The 17,627-nt window shown below is 39.7% G+C and overlaps 1 protein-coding gene across 6 annotated transcripts in view; it reads right to left on the bottom strand.

The window, feature by feature from the left end:
• Window positions 1-17,627, bottom strand: part of EBF1 (EBF transcription factor 1) — a 288,454-nt gene that overhangs the window by 22,364 nt on the left and 248,463 nt on the right. For all 6 annotated transcript variants that reach the window (XM_068161413.1, XM_068161422.1, XM_068161431.1 and 3 more), the window contains exon 11: window positions 11,922-12,010. In XM_068161413.1, the coding sequence (XP_068017514.1) occupies window positions 11,922-12,010 (89 nt within the window). The remainder of the gene's footprint in view (window positions 1-11,921; window positions 12,011-17,627) is intronic.

The raw sequence follows: 17,627 nt of genomic DNA, 5'->3' as shown, positions 1-17,627 counted from the left end.
CTTGCCACTATGACCTGAAAGTACACTTTCCACTCCAAATTTTCCATATGTGCCATAGCTACCCTCAGTCCCTGGGCAAAATACACAGGGACATGGACAAAGCTATCTGAGATAGGAGCCTCAGGCATTCATTGTTGAAAATCTACCCCCAAACTATTTGTACCAGCATCTACAGTACTTTGAAGCAGATGTTCATTATTGAGATTAATGAGCTTTTAGGTATTTTTTTTTGGGGGGGGGGGGGGGGAAGGTTGGTTTTGCATATGTAAGATTTCCTGATAGTTCTTCCTCTGTTCTTCATAGTATTAACAATCCTATTTTTTTTTTTTTTGAAAGGAGCTGCAGCTGAGAGTTCTGGAAATTTGTCAAAGTCCCCCTATGGAAGAAGAAGAATGTTTTGAATTATTTGAAGGGTCTGGATTTGAGTAAACTTAACAAAGAATTTGGAAAAATGAGCAGAGACCAATTCTGAGAGCGTTGTTCAAAGATCCTGCACAAGGCTGTTTTAGAAGCTCTATTCTGCAGATCGTATTAGTGTGCCCATTAGAAAAATTCCCTGGAATACTGGGGTTTAAATAAAACAACATTCAATGTTGCTTGTGATTTTGGGTGTGACACAATGTAGATCCCAAATTATGCATTTGTAAGAGGGGAAACTATTTTACTTGGCAAATGAATAAGCTGCTATCTATTTTCTATCACCTGTATACACCAAGACTTTGCAAACACAAGTCAAGTTGCAGCACTTTGAAATCGTTGTCCCACTGGGTGAAATCTTGAATGAATTGTGTGACATAATTCACTTGACTGCATCTAAATCTATAGAGATACATAATTGTGTTTGGTATTGCAAAGCAAGAATATCTGCTCAGTCAAATGGGCAGAGCTGTCTAGCAATTAAAGTGTGCATTTTACATACATCTTGTGCCCATTTAATTTTCAGACTGGGGGTTTATTAATGCATTTACCCTTATAAATATCTAAGTATGCCAAACTAGGTGTTTCCTGTAAAAAAACCCATGTTTTTTATCTATATGCAATTAAAGACCCACCCATATTTTCTTTTAATGAAGGGGAAAGATATCAAAAAATCAATTCCCCCTTCCCCAACAATCAAACATATCATAGAATGGCTTCAGTTGGAAGGAACCTTGAAGATCATCTAGTTCTAGCCCCCCTGCCATGGACAGGGACATAACCCATCAGATGAAATGATCACATTTCTGGATGGTTCACTTTGTGTAGGAAGTATTAGTAGTTAAAAATTGGAGTTCAGGTTATTTTTAATAGCAGGAGGAGAACTGAAAAATAAGATGCATTGAAATTCTGACCTACAAGGATATTCCACTACATTCTGTGGAGAGTGAGTGCATAAAGATGTTGAAATACAGACTGGAATAATGTTGGTAGGTTTTAGTATTATAGTAGAAACACTGCTCAGTCATAACCCCTACAAATGACTACTTTCACTTAACATTTTATGATCAGTATAATTAAAGTAAGTCTCTTGTACAGGGCATTCTCATTACAACGAAGGGCCACTTCAGACCCAATTGAAATGAAAAGACAGAACACAGATTAGGTGTAGATACCAAGTGGTAATTTCCAGGGAAGCAGAAAATGCCAAATGTGTAACAACTATGTTTTATAACTACGTGTTCAAAGGGCTTACAGTATTTCACTGCAGAAAGAGGCTTTGGCTTGGAAAGACTATTTCAATGAAGGGCCTCCTGGCATATATTCAATAAAAAAAACCAAGAATTAAAAATTCAACTTTCTTCTCAGAGAGAGAAAAAATATTTTGGTCCCAATACTATTACTTTTAATTTACAGCCTTCAAAAATCAACTGAAATTATCCAAAGCAAGTTATCGACGTTGAATAATCATGTATTTAAGAAACTGCATTTATCCAGCATTTCAGAGAGGTAATGCAAAGATCTTTCTATGTGTGCCTCCACAACGTGAAAGCAGGCACATCACTTTACACAATCTAGGGCTCCTTTTTCAGTGGTGAGTCAAAAGGTTGCCATTGTCACGGCACCAACATATATTTAAGGAAGGGCTTCAAAACTCGCCACTGCTTTTTCAAGATGCATCAATATTTCAGGAACTCTTTTTGCTCACCAAAACCTCTTGCTCTCATGCTAGTTTAAAGCTGGGGGGGTGAAAAAAAAAGGAAGAAAATTCAGACTATCAAAATTATGGTGTTATTTCTTTCCTAATCATTAAAATTACTTTTACCCACATTTTGATTGTCAGAAGGTCCCGTCTGGAAAAATTAAGCACCTCTAGTCTGTGAAATGTTAGGACTTTCCAGAGACAAGATGATCCAGATGAACTTATGGATCTGTATTCATAATTATTAGTCAAGACACTTAGGTCATCTCAAGGAACAAAAACTCCAAAATTTCTGTGTCTTAGATGTCTCACATTAAATGAACAAAAAGAATGTGTTGCATGCATGTGGCACAGCTTTAAATAATGCTTCTGTGTTTTGTTTTCATTCTTCTCTCAGCAAGCATATCATTTGTCATCTACAGTTGCAAACTTACTCCGAAACATTCCTTAAAACAAACCCAAAGTGCATATCCGTGTTTATACAAGTAGCATGAGATTGTCTGCTATTGTATTTAGAGGACATTTCAGTCCAGTTGAGTTACATCAACATAAGTTACATGATTGACTTTTACAACAGAAAGAAAAGGTTGTACTCAAACAACTGTTATTGCCTCACTGGGGAGAAAAAAAAAAAAATCAATGAAAGTAAAATGAACAAGAGATTTTCTCTGAGTTGCAGTTAGTACTACTGAAGAGCTATGGATATTAAAAGGTCAACAAATAAATTAGTCCAAGTGTTATGAAATGAATGATTTGGCTTATAATTGTATTGAGTGCAAATTGTTCACTGCCTATTAGACCAGGTAATTTTTAACCATGGTGCCTCAATTACTGTTCCATAAGCAATAATATAGTTGTAAGAGCCACGGGTTCGATCGAGTGACCTATGAGACACGCCAGGACAGCTGACTTTGCTATGATGGATCACTGAGCCTGATCTCCAAATGGTGCCAAACCTTCCCTCCCTGTGAGGAGGTCTCATAAAAGAAACATTACTGCTTGATTCATTTTACCAAAACGTTTGAGTTTTCAAGTGTCAGCAGTTGAGTATAGATTGTGAAGTTCTGTATTTCTTAGGAGAATTATGGCAGCTGGCATCCTATTGCTTCCAGCGCTCTCTGCTAAACGGCATCATGATGGTTAGGAGGATGGGGGTTTTTCTGCTACTCAATTGGACTGTGTTGTGAGAAATACCTGGCAATCATATTTTACATCACTGTGTAAACCACTGCATAACACCTAAAACTAGGCTAGAAATGGAACCTGTAGGTGAGATTATAGACATTACTTCACACTCCTGCAATGCCCTGCATTCAAAGATCTCAAAGCACCACATTAATGGGAATAAATTAAACTTCACAACATACTTTCTAGGAAAATATTCTCTCTCCCCCATCTTCATCAGAGACAGCCTTAGAGTGTAGCTGCTTGACCGAAGTTACAATGGTCTATGGTTACAACTGAGGCAAGTTTTGTAGGGTGAGGTAATATCCTTTTATTAGACCCACTGATACAGGCGAAAAAAAGGCACAGTCAGCACTCAGGAGGCAGGGCTTGGGGGCTCAAAAGCTTGCCTGACTTTTTTCTAGCTGTATTAGTTAGTCTAATATAAGATATTACCTCTCCCTACAAATCCTGATTAAACAGGAAAAAGAAATTAATCTGAAATTGCTTTCATGCTATGAGGGAACATACATGGCGCTTCATGGGGAGGAAAGGCAGCAGCTGCGTTTCCCTATTCCTCCTAAGGGCATGGCATTCCCTGTGAGCCAGGACTCAGAGTATGGCAATAAAGGTCTCACCACACTTCCCACAGGACTGAGCCTTCAAGGACTGTAACTACGCAGTAACTACGCCCCTCTGCTCTCTGCCCATCCATAAAATAAGCTGAAGATGTTAAATGCAAGCCCCAAATTATCAAATAATCTGTGCAGAAGGAACCACGATAATAAAAGCCTAATTAGAATAGATAGTGCCACATACAACCAAATCCTGTTTATATTGTCACTGGGCTATATTTTTGATAAATCACTACATTCAAAGAGTCTGTTGGGAGGGTGATTTTCCATTTCATCTCTCCATTGAGCAAAAAAGTGCCATGTGGCTGGAGTCTGAATTTCAATTTCACCAGCACGCAGTTGAACTGAATATTATTTGGCACAATACAGTGTACAACTGAGCCACTAAATGGCTGATTTACTAAATTATTATTAGATGAGCTCTTGCTGTTCCAAGTGAAAGTGCAGCCACTGTCTCTCTTCATGGTGTGTTCAAATTGTTCTGTGTTTAAATATTCAGCATGAGGCTAATGTGAACTGATGAACTGAGACTACAAACATTCACTTTCAATACAGACAGAGAGACAGAGTTGCAACATATCATGCGGCCTGCGGAGGTGAAAATGATTTATATTTAAGGATGCTGCTGCCTACTTCCATTGCTCTAAGATATTCTTAATTAGCTTTGTGTTTGATTCAGGAGTTTGGAATAGCTAAAAAATCAGCTGCAAAACTGAACTATCTGTGTGGCTATGGAGCCCTCAAAAACCTGATGAAGTAGTACTTGAGCCTGGGTCTGTCAAGAAAGTGCATGAGCTGCCACCACAGTTTCATACTTTACTGCCTTAAGTATTTGAGTTGCAACTTAAAACCATGACTTGCAATTCCAACCTCAGCATCAGAAACGTAGGGGACTGACCATGTTATGTAATTTGGTGACTTTTTAAGGTGGTGAAAAATGAAACTTTTTAATTTTCTTTTTCTTCCTCCCTTACAAAAGTTTTAAAAAAAATAAAAAAGCAGCCAATTTCTTTACTGCCACCTGCTGGAGCTGCCAATAACCCTTTGTCATACTCAAAGAACAAGCAGCTTCACTTAGAGGACAGTTACAGCGAGCATTTAAAATACTGTGATCCCAGACACTTACAGTAGATTAGAATTTTTTATTGGTGCTGTGTTGCCATAACAACATAAAGACAGCAGATGACTTAAGCTAGGCTTGCAAAGCAAAAGGCTGCTCATCTGGCAGTTAAAATGAATACAGTTCACTTCACAAGTTCCCCATATGGACCCTTAGTGTATGGTAATGAGGATACCATATGGTGGGAGAAAATGCACAGAGAACAATTGTGCTCCACTGGATGAGTGAAGTGAGCAGGAAGTTATGAGGAAATGCAGGAGAGAGATTTGTGCATGTGCTCTCTAACTCAAGGGTTTCTTTCAGAGGGGGGTGGGGGTTCTCTCTCTTCTTAATCTTCTTCTTAATATATACATGCATAGAAATGACAGAGAAACATATTGTACATGTTGCAACATCATTCATCCCAAACTGTCAGCTGTGTTTGTAAATCAGCCTGGTACGATCTTATAAATTTGTAATTCTTAAAAGGTAAAAGTGCTAAGTTTTTAGACAAAGTGCAGGGAAATTTAAGCACTCCTGACAAGCAGAAACATTAGTGGTAATCATCCTAAAAATGCTTGCATCTCGCCGCCTGCATGTTCAGCTGTAAATAATGCTGCAATGAATAAAAGCTTCAAAAAGAGGAGGGGAGGCTCAAAAGGAATAAATATATATATTTTTTTTATCATTATTATTTTCTTTCCAAAAGTATAAAAAGTAATAGCTGATCAGAACCATATGCATACAAGATTCTGCTGCAAATGTACACATGCTATACAGTACGCTGTACTAACCAGACCCCAAACCTGGTGAGACAGCTTGCTAAAGCCTGCAAAGTCAATTTTGTACTACACATGCTTCATAAAAGATGAATATAAATGCATTAGTTAGACACGGTGAGCTAAATTAGAAGGTCAGGCAGGGCTGGAAGGGCTGAAATATCACACAACCAATGACTGTAATTACTCTTTTTTTAAGTCTATTAAGTGGTGTTGTTCTATCAAGGCTCAGGGGTATAGGACATGAAGTACAAGATAAAGTAATGTGTATTTATTACTCCCACGGGATCAATTTACTAGATATTTTCAGCTCCACGAAGCAAAATACACAAATGCAGCCTTTGTTACTTTCTTCAAACTGTGGCTTTTTCCTTCAAAAGCTCTGCTCCACAAAGGGACCCTGTTTACCTGTTTGGTATCTTCCTACCGCCCTCAACTAATTGTATTTCAAAACAATAGAAATAAGGATACAGGAATAGAGAAATGTGCGGATCCCTCTTGCAGGATGTTCAAACAAGTGGTTCAAGTTGCTCAGATGGAATGTGCAGACTAGAAAATCCAATCCCAGGCATGATTTTCACCCCAGGGCAAAGCAGAAATCAGGAGCAGAGAACGGCACAGAGCTCCTTGTCATCGTGTTAGCCCTGATCTATTAAAAGTTTTGTCATAGATTCTAAATTACACCATCTGCTCTAATCATTTGCTGAGTAAATGCTGACCCACTTATAAAGAAAACTCACTGAAATGTGTATGCACACTGCTGACCTTCAGAAAGGAAAGGGCTCCTTGCCAGCCATTTGTATATGTCTCTGCCCTTCAGCAAGCAGTGTGGCTCTGTTTCTTAGTTCCCTCTCATTTCAGAATAGTTTCATAGTTTCATTCAGGGTTGGAAGGGACCACAATGATCATCTAGTTCCAACCCCCCTGCCATGGGCAGGGACACCCTACACTAGATCAGGCTGGCCAGAGGCTCATCCAGCCTGCTCTTACCCCCAGGGACGGGGTCTCGGCCACCTCCCTGGACAACCCATTCCAGGGTCTCATATTCCCAGACACACCCCTGACATGCACCACCCCAAAAGGATAATACCCTTATAGTCGCCTCAGGCATCTTGGTCATCTTTTAGATAGCTTTAAAAATCTCTTCCTGAATATTTTCAGCAGGACACATTGAAAACCAAACTGGAAAAAAACTCCACGCAAGCCATTCAAGCAATTTAATGCCCAACTTGTGAAGAAATTGGAAAAACAAAACAAACAAACAAACAAACACACACCAAAAAATCCCACCACACACAACCACCAATCCAAAACTGTTAAGGGTTGAGTACCAACCTTAACTCTGGTCTCACATTCCTACAAATTTTACAGTACAGTGTAGAAACCACCAAGCACACCTCATGCCCTCCTTGCTACATGGATGAATTCTTTACACTCTCTTTACATGCTCTTCCTTCCTGTCTGAAAATTACTAACTTAGGTTAAAATACAGTATCTTGAATTGACAGATGGAGATCCATTCTGGGTCTGTCTGAAGCAACAAACCTGAGCTGCCTTGTCTTCATTGCTGTTTTAACCCCCACTAGCAAGCCTGATCCAAGCCACCCACATTTAGAGATGAGCTTCACTTGCAGTATAAACAATACCCACATCACAATGGACAAAGGGCAGGTCTGTAGGATTTCATATGAGAAAAGACAACTGCTTTTTTCCAGCCACTGGTTCCTAATAACCACCTGTCTTCTATTAGTGTCTTAAGTGAGGAGGTGGGGTAAGTCTTGGGGGGGTCTAATGACTGACCAGAGAAAAGGAGCTGAAGGGAAGGTGGAGCCTGGCTACCTGTGCCTCTGCTCAGCAGGGAGGCCCCTGTGTGCTAGAAAGAGAGGGAGGTTCCACTTTCATCTACATGAAGAGAAACCAGAAGTAAAGGTCCCTTTCAGGAGGAACAAGGGGTCTCCTAGAGAGAGCATTTAAGCAACAGACTGGGAGGGAGAGGATGTCAGATCACGGAGAGGCTCAATGCAATGACTTTCTTCTCAAACACAGAGCGAACAGTCTTATACTTCATTTAAATACAAGTGACGAGTTGTAAGAGTGGTGAAAATGGCAAATAAATTCTGGGAAATTGCATATAAAAAGGAATTATTATTAAATCATTTAAGGATGGACGTGTTTCAAACCTAGCTCACAGTTGAAACTATTTTACAGCTATAGCTGTGGAGTTTTAACAAAATAGAAGAATCACAACATATCTGCCAGGGATTTACTTTAAGGACTGTAGAACAGTTACATGAATGAACCTCAGCAGACTCAAGGTGTTGTTATGATCTGAACTCTTCAGTGATTTCCACTGCAGTTATGTATGCAAGAACCAACAGCACGTGTGTTTTTGTGCACGTATGCAAACTCATGCGACAGGGAAATTGCACACAGGCATGCAGGCATATTCCCTAGCTCCAGACACAGGCTTTTTACAGACTGCTCCTACAGGATGACGACACAACTTCTTAACATTAGCACCGTGGTATTTCTTTTCACTTCTCCCCAGAGAGCTCATTTCCTCTGATCTGTCTCCTGTCTGTATTAGAAAGGAAAGACTATACTGCCCAGCATGCTCCTGGTACTTGATCTCACTCCAAGCTTTGGGTGCTAATCCCACCACCTCTGTACTGCCTGTCTCTCCTCTTGGTGTATGTGTTTGTGCATGTGTGTGTGTGTGTATGCCCAGATACACACATCTGCTAGCAACAGCCTTACACTGGCTGCTTTCCCTGGCTTGCTCTGCACAAGAAGAGAACAGGACTCTGTCTCATAGCAGGCTCCATAGTCCAGCTGCCAACATCAGCTCCCACTCTTTCTTTTCCAGAAACTACACACTGTGTTTCTACTTTAAACACATCTCTTCCATGAACTGTCAGTCTAGCAGACCAAAGACCCTGGTTCCCAGGTGCTTTTGTTCTCTTTGCTATGGGAGGATGTTTTCCACTGGAATTTGTCTACTGAAGCACTGAGAGACAGGAAAAAAAATGGTCGTTTTCTTTGCCTACTTACAGCAGGTAGCTGGGACATTTAAAAAGAGAAATTATTCCAAGCATGAACAGTCAGCACTTCTGAAACCAGGGTTCCTAACTAATGGAGATCAAACTTCTCAAACAGCCTCAATGGTTTTAGAAATTCCTGTTGACAAAGATATGGCTGTGAGCTCCTCATCTCTGAGGGGCAGACCATGTGCTAACACTCACTTGAAGGGCTCAACAATTGTTCTTGACTGCAGGAATAAGTTACACTGCAGGATGCTTTTGTTGACCGATGGGAAGTACTACATGCCTTTATGAACACAAAAATTACAACTCTCTGTTTCTTGAAGGATCTCTAATTCATCAGTAATGTCTCAATTGAGTAATGGCCACAAACACTAACAGCAATTACAGAAATGTGTTTTCTGTTATTTATTTAATGCATAAGTACAAGGCTTTTAATGAACAGAAAGTGATGATGCACTGGTAAGACAATAGGGAAAATGGAGGGAAGGCTATTGAAAGCTTTGAGCACTGCTCTCCTCCCTGTGTCTCACTGTCTGCTTCTCTCATACATTTGCCCTCTCTGCCCATGGTTCCACTGTGGAAGCCATATGGCTTCCAAATCTCTTCTAAGTAGCCACTGAGAATTGTCTGCGGTGGAATACTGCCAAAGCCCTTCCTAGTTTAATGACATGGGGAAGAGCACTGTGCAGTGCTCACCCAGCACAGAGACTCACTGCGTCCTTGATTATGATCCTGGAGCCAGCAAGCAATGCTGGGAATTGAACCATCAGTGCCTCAAATACAGAAGTCGACATGTGCCAACCCCTGCTGCATTCAGCCTCTGTGCATGGCATATTAATGAGTCTTGAACTTGAGGTCCAACCTTCAAGCTTCCACAGAAGGAATTATCCAAAGACAAAACCTAAAAAAAGGTCCTTTTTGTCCTGTTTCCCCCTAACCTCACTCAGTGGTACTAGTTTCTGCACTATTTTTTTCAGTCCTTAAGAAGTAACTGTTTTTTAGGCCATCCTCCCTTACCTCTGCATACACAACCACAGCTTCCCTTGACTTAAAGATTTCAAAAAAATAGCCTGAAAAAGGTAGTCAGAAAAAACACTAAGCTAAGAGGCTGTACGAGGGGACAGATGACTCAGTACTAACCCTCACTCTTATACCCTATCCATAAACAGCAGCTAAATATTGGTGTCAGCATATGGAGGTAGATGAAGCTTTCTTCTGCCTGTTTTTATGTCCCGTGGCACTAGATACTGGAACATGTGGCTATTGGTGTGATAAAAGTTTCAGTCCAAGTGGGAAAGATGAGGAGGGTGCTCAGTCTGATGGCTGCACCCCCATACCAACACAAAGAGCATTGCTGGAGACTCCCTCAGTGCCATGGGTATCAGAAAGGGTGCCCAGTACCTGTGGAAGTGGGTGATGCACTACAACCCCCAGCTACATAATCCAAATTGGAATTGCTCAGCCTTATTTAACATGAACTTCTTAGAGGAAAGCTAGGGCCATCTATTAGTCACCTGGAACACTGTGTTCAAGGAAATTTTGCAGCCTTGCAAATTCCTGGTGCATTGTGAAGGCTAGTTTTTTATTTTCTGAGAAACATTTTCTCTCCATGTACACATTTGGCAGCAGAGGCGCAATATAGATGAAAGAGCCCCTTCAGAAGGATGTTCTCTTTCTTTAGAAAAGGTTGCACCTCTGGAGGGAAATTCAACAACCTCTGAAAGCTGTGTCCTCCTGCAAATCTTTCCAAAAGTCAGAGAAAGGGACAGCTTGTAGAAGGTGAACAGAGCCAATGTAAAATGTAACTCTCCAGGACAGCATGTTTGTGTGGTGGTAAGAGGGAAGGACAACACATCAGTGACTCCGAAACCACACTTTAAAGCTTTCCTAGGCAAAGACTTAACAATCCTGTAAAAATCTCCCACACTGAATTTTATTTCTGTCAAGAAATTAAACAAAATAAGCCACAGAGTTCACAAAATCCTCTCACTTTCAAACACCTCAGAAATTAACTGATCAAAGACCACAACAATCCCTGATGAAAACCTACTGACAGGTCAGGAAGCTATGGAAGGAAGGTCACAAGATTCACCCAGTAACAAAGGCTGTACTGGGATGTGCATTATTTTGGGGATCTGGCCTAAGACATAAAAGTTCAATTTGTTCTGTGTCCCAGGTCTGCACAGTCCCATCTTCCTTTCCATAAGTCAAAGGCAGTGTTCTTCACATGCACACAACTCGCCTATTTGACAACTCAGCTCGCTCAGTAACAGCCATGATGCCAGAGCAGATAAAAAATTGGTCACATAAGGTGACTGCACCCCGTGCATGCTATTTTCTCAGTGTTCCTGTAGTAAAGATGAATACCTTTTCAAATACCTCACCTTTTTCTCCAGTACAGCACAATACTCACTGCAAATTCTAACCACAGAAAGGACAGTATGGCAAGGTAGCAAGATGAGAAGAGAGAGTGAAGACCCTGAGTATGTTTCCACAGTACCATCTGTAAGCATTAGAAGAATGTGAACTATTCTGTTTCTTCTTCATTTTTTACTTGGTAGAAATCAACATAAAATCCCCCACCAATTTTGAGGGGAATGAGTATCAAATCACTTTGCTACTCATTGCATTGCTCTAACTACTATTCTGAACATGGTGCAGCAGCAGTGGACACACATTCCCTGAACATTCAAATACCTTGGTTTGACTAACGGTGAAGCCCTCAAAATTATAATGCAAGTACTACTGTGGCATTAAAACCAAGGAGTGTCGTATGAACAAGCTGCTCATGTTCTGAAACATCAAGCAAAAATGTGTTCTTTGTTAAGTACTTTAGAACACAGGGTAAGACTTGCTTTTAACAAAGGCAGGAGCTGTTTGAATTAGCTGTGACTCGTAGTGTCACAGAAGTCCCATCAGCCTACAATGAAAGTTGCTGATTAAGCTTTACTGGCCATGCCTCTGTTGCAACTTATCTGGGTTGGGTACCAAACATTACATTTACGAGTCTTGCACTTTGGAACAAAAACATGCAGTAAGCAGCTTTACCATATTTAATAAAACAATAAACTTTGTGCTGACCTTTGGCAAGCGTTCGGGGTCACCGGGGTGCCGGGGGATAACCTTCTGTAACCTTTGGAAACCATAGTCAATGGTGGGTTCGTTCAGAGCTGAAACAACAACAAACAACATTGTGATGTGACAAACGCACGGCAAGCAGGCTCCCTTGCACTGTAACAATTGGCAATGCATTGCAAGACCAAGGAAGGATGACAGCAAAATCTCCTTCAATGGAAATCAGCTCTGACTATGGAGTCTTGGTTCAAATATTATTTGAGGTCGGTTCATTGCTGGTTGAAAGAGCAATGAAAACCGTCCCACTTGAGTTCCGAAAACAAAGTTGCTGGAAAATCTGGGGAGGTTGCAGACATCTTCCAAAGAGGGAGCAATGCTTTTCTCGGAAATCTGCAATAAAATTAATTTGGTAAATACTTTGCACTTCATGTTTCATTTTGGATTTTTTCCTGCTTTCATATTACGAGGAAGGTCCTTTGTGATTGGAAGACAAAAGAAGTAACTGTTAGGGAGTCTCTCTTGTTCCAGATTCTATTATGCATTTAATATGCTCCATGTGCAACGATCACACATAATTTTGTTGTGAGGCATTTGTCTTGGCAGAGGCTTAATTTTTCACTCATTGACACCGACTTCAGCAGCCCAGCTCAGGCTCTGATCAGCACCAAACCGATCCAAAAGACTTAATGAATCAAAAGGGAAAAAAAATGAGAAAATAAAGTCTGTGTTTAGTTCATCTTTCCCCAGCCCTTGTCCAATAAAATGGAGGAGAAAAATGGTGGAACACTTTAATCTTCATGGAAATGCTGCATTAATCAAGGCTCCGATTGTGCCAAGCCTTTAAGCACATGCTTATCTGTAAGCACATACTTAAACCCATTTGCTTTCAGCCAAGCAAATTTGAGCATATTATGTTTTTTATATGATTGCCTATAATTACAAGGGACTGCTCTGAATGACCTTCTAGATATATTTCCAGTCATATGATCACTTTAAAACTCAGACGTTAGTGAGACTTCAACGCGTGCTTGAAATCTCCTAAGTGCTTCGCTGAAGGGGAACAACAGTCAAGCGTTCTCAAGCACCTCTGTACAACAGAGCATCCTGACTCTCCCATGCCAACAGAGATGAGGAAATTTTCCATAGCAATTTGTTTGCAATTTTTTTTGGGGGAGTTCAGTGAAAAACATTTCCAAGGTGCATTTGAACAAAATTTCCAGGGTGGATTTGTAGATTTTTTCCAGCCTGGTATTTCGGTGGGAAAGAAAACTGATTTATTATTCTCTTTCCTCTCAATTTTTGGGTCACTTTAAACAGCAAAAAAGGAACTTTTTATATTTTTTTATATATATATATTTCTTGCACAAGGTCTGCCTACTAAATTCTGAATCTTTAACCTTATGGGGGTTTCATTCGTGCAAAGAGATTTAGCACCAAACTCTATCTCCATCTCACTTGTGTAAGCACTCTCATGCAGCTCAGTAATGCTTACCCCACAACAAGTTATATAACTCTATCAGTTTGAGAGCATAGCACACTTTGTCCCCACTTCTACTTTTTAAATGAAGAGAACAGGGTTTTTTATACTCCTAATACTAAAGGTTTTTTTAGCCAGACCACACTGTTATGGTGAAAGTCACATCTAATACCTGGCTTGGTTTTATTTAATTGGTTTTCCATAATCAATCCCACAAAACAGTCCAGTTTAAAGAATTTGTTCCATTTTAATTATTATTTTCAAGCCACATTTCTACAGCAGGTGGTCCTATTGGCAACTAAAGGTCACATTTTCATATCCTCCTGGACATTCAATAGATCCCAACTCTATAAGCAGGCTCAGCGACACTACTGCAAATTGAGGCAGAAGGATGATGGTGCAGTGGGATCTAGATCTACCCAACAGCAGTGAAATAGAAGGACTGATGGGGACTGGATGGAGAGGCACACAGTCTAGCAGGATCTAAACATCTCTCAAACATCAGAAAAGAATTTTCAGGGTATATCCTGAAATTAGTGTTACAGCATTATGATAACACCAGACTAGAAATATTTCCAGATTTTACTTTCTGGATTGTTGCCAGGAGTTCTTCACTGCCCCAGAGACTATGGCATACTTCCAGTGTTCTCAGGGTATTTTTTTCCCTGTGTTCTGCTTTTTCAGGAATATCTAAATTTGATCTTTTATCTATATTCAGGTCATTGTATGGAAGGAGTAAGTATAAGGCTTTTTACCCTGCCTGTGTCCTTTTTGGTTGTTGGATGGTTGGGGTTTTTTTCCACATTTCCTTTCACACCCTGGCCACATGCTGTCTGCTGTGTTGTGCAGTTTCATAGAAAACATCATAAAAACCTGGGTCTGTAAACCCCTGTTTTCATTACCTTTGAGTTTCCTTACATGCCTTCCTATCATGGACCCATTTAGTTTAGACCTTCATCAAATTTAGCAATAAATTAATTTACTGCTATTTACATTCATGTTACTGCTATTTTATGTTTATTATCAAAAATAGCTGTTCTTTGAGAAGATTAAAAAACTCCTACAGTTCTAATTTACATTTCTTTGGCAAATATGTTAGAAGATTTTAGTGTGCTTCTGTCAAAAGTGTTTCTTCTCTAATTCAGTCTAGTTTATGGCCATTTTCCCTTTACATCCTTTGGGAGGGTAGTTACTAAATTCTGCAATATTATAAATGGAGGCCAGTTCTGAAATCCCCCCAGAGATAGCAGTCATTTTCTCATATCTTCCCACACATTCAACACATTTGAAATCCACAGAGTATTTCCTGTGAGTATTTTCTGAACTAAATGACCAAAAAGAAAAAAAAAAAAAATGTTAATTTTATGGTCCAATCTCACAAGGCATCAAGCATCCTCTGAGAGATACTGAAAACTTTCTGCTTCAAATAGCTTCAGCTTTACTTTAGCGGTGGAGAGAGGCTGCACACAGCAATTTTGTAGGATTTGGTCCTAAACTGTAATTGTCAGATATCACTCATTAGTCTGTAAGTGTTCAACCCTTCCAATCTTAGATAAAATGGGGGAAGAAAAAGACAAAAAGAGAGAGAGAAATCTGTAGCTGCTTGAACACCTATCCAAGGATTGGATGATATCAGCCCTCCATCCTCAGTTCACATACAACCCAAGTCGGACGTAATTAGTCATATCACAACAAAAGAGCCCTGCTTAAATATTTAATCCCACCTTCCCTGTTAGGGCCACACAGGTTCCTGTGTCAGTAGCTGGCAAAACTCCAAAGAAAAGGTGATATTCTGATCTCCAGTCACTGCAGGAGAGTCAGGGCTCAGGCCACCCTTAGGGGCAGCTAAGATACAAGGTCAGACACCAGCTTCATGCGAGGTTTTGCCTCTGTCCCCAGTACATGCAAGCCTGGTCTCGGCCTTTGAAGTCCATTCACAACAAGCCATTTCCCAGTGCTCTAATTCAAAGGATGGGTGGTGGGTTGTTGTTTTTTTTTTTTACCATGATTGGAAAAATAGAAAACAAAAGAATCAATAAGAAATGCAAACTCTCTATTTGTGTTCTTGACATCCATACATTAAAAACAAGCTAACACATACTGTACTTAAAATGCATTCCCATTACCCTAAATTTTAAAAGAAGTACTAACTTTAAAAAACTGTGCTAAATTCAAATAGGTCCCAAGGCTAATGGAAGCAATTTGTATACCAACCCAAACTGACTGGCCCACTTTTCAAAATACAGGTATGATAATCTTGCGGTTTTAAAAGGACATTTAAATTGAAAGACTGTGAATTTAGTACATAATTATACCAATAGAACCCTTTAACTTGTCAACTTGTAAATCTAAAAGGCTATCAATCATTTCTAAAGAGGAAATAAACCTTAAAATTCTTTGATTGACAATGCTTACTTTTTATGTGGGGGAAAAAAAAAAAAAAAAAGAGAGAGAGAGAGAGAGGAAAAAAAAAGAAAGGAGTAAAGTGGCCAGAAATCCATTTACAAAAGTACATTGTTTTACATAGGTGAGTAAAAAGCCAATAATTACACCTCCAAAAGACATATAAATCAAAGTAAGTACTTTTCCCCTCACTTACATATTTTAAGTTGCAGTAAACTTCAGGTAACTTTTTATTAAAATACTTTTCCAAAGGCAAAGCTTATTGAAGCCATTAATAGAGTAGCATTTTCATTTAAGCTAATATAATCATTTTTGCAAATACAAGATTTAAGCCATTTTTCTCCTTCCAAACAATAAACTTTCAGCCTGTCTCTTGTGTGAATTAACGAAAATTACACCCAGGTGTACGAAATCTGTCTATCTATCCCAGTGTATGAGTTAAGGCACAATATTTATTATTCTTACCATTTTATGAATTACTTCTTAAACCCTTGAGGAAGAACTTTCTTTCAAATTAGACTCCAGCAGAATAAGCCATGAAGCTCTCTATGCAGCGAGTCTAAAGTCGTAAACTCACAAAATCTAAGGCTTTTAATCAAGAAACTGCACAATGTCTGTGGAAATAAGGATGTGTACATTATTTTCATCTTTTCAAAGCCCAACTTATTTTTCAACAGAAATGCTGCCTCTGAGAAAAAAAATGTTTCCACCCTAACTGTAGCTTCAAATTGTGCCCATATAATTATAATAACTACATGTAGATAATTCGCCGTCTTCAAAAAGTCTCTTTCCCCTTTTAGTTTGATTTTTTTTTCCTTAATAGTCAGTGGAGGGCTGTTTTTTAATATTTCACATAATGAATTCCTACTGTGTCAATAAAGCTTTGGTCTTTAACTGAATGACTGTCTGATCTATCCGAGAGAGGAATTTGTCTCTCTGGCCATGCTGCCAGCTTGCAGCAGAATGATCGACACTTAATATCAGCAATTAAAAGGACCTGTTCAAATATCATATGGAATGCGTAGCTTGGGGTAGCATAGGAGAACTCTTCACCAAGGAAAACTCATTCAGTGGATACAGAGAGTAATTGAATTAGACACATTTTAACATTATTATTCAAAGAAAAATAAACACACACTACATAGAAGCATTATGGAAATATTTCAGAATGTAAAACATATCCAGTTAATTTGTTTCCCATGCATTCATGGTTTCATTTATTCCTTTTATTTTTCAGCCCTTGCTTCTTTTTCATTCTGTTTGACCCAAAACCGATGGGAGAGCAGCACTTAGACCTATGAACTTCCCATATGCTTCTCCAGTGGTAAAGGCTGCAAGGAGAGGGAAGGGACTCTTAAGGACTCAGGGGGACACAGTTTCAAGCTGCACCAGGGGAGGTTTAGACTCGAGGTGAGGAGGAAGTTCTTCACCAAGCGAGTCATTCGTCATTGGAACAGGTTGCCCAGGGAGGTGGTTGAGTCATCAACCCTGGAGGCGTTCAAGGGGAGATCGGACGTGGCACTTGGTGCCATGGTCTAGTCATGGGGTCTGTGTTGATAGGTTGGACTCGATGATCCTCGAGGTCCTTTCCAACCTAAGTGATACTGTGATACTAAAAAAAATGAAAAAAGGCTTGAAGGCTACAAACAAATCAACCACAGGTCCCCAGGCCTGATCATCTCTGTCCCTAATGAGAGATCTGGTCTAGATTGTTTGAAATTAAACACCCAGGGAAAGGCTACACCTGAGATTTAAATGTCCTACAGTGCTTGCTCTTCTGGCAAGCCAGAGAGTTGATGTTTTTCTCAGAAGGCATTGTGGTGATTTTCAAG

The sequence above is a fragment of the Melanerpes formicivorus genome, unplaced genomic scaffold (assembly GCF_026170545.1).
Source record: "Melanerpes formicivorus ecotype bairdi unplaced genomic scaffold, bMelFor1.0.p_v2 SCAF_2, whole genome shotgun sequence".
Lineage (NCBI taxonomy): Eukaryota > Metazoa > Chordata > Aves > Piciformes > Picidae > Melanerpes > Melanerpes formicivorus.
This window is presented reverse-complemented; position numbering and strand designations above follow the sequence as displayed.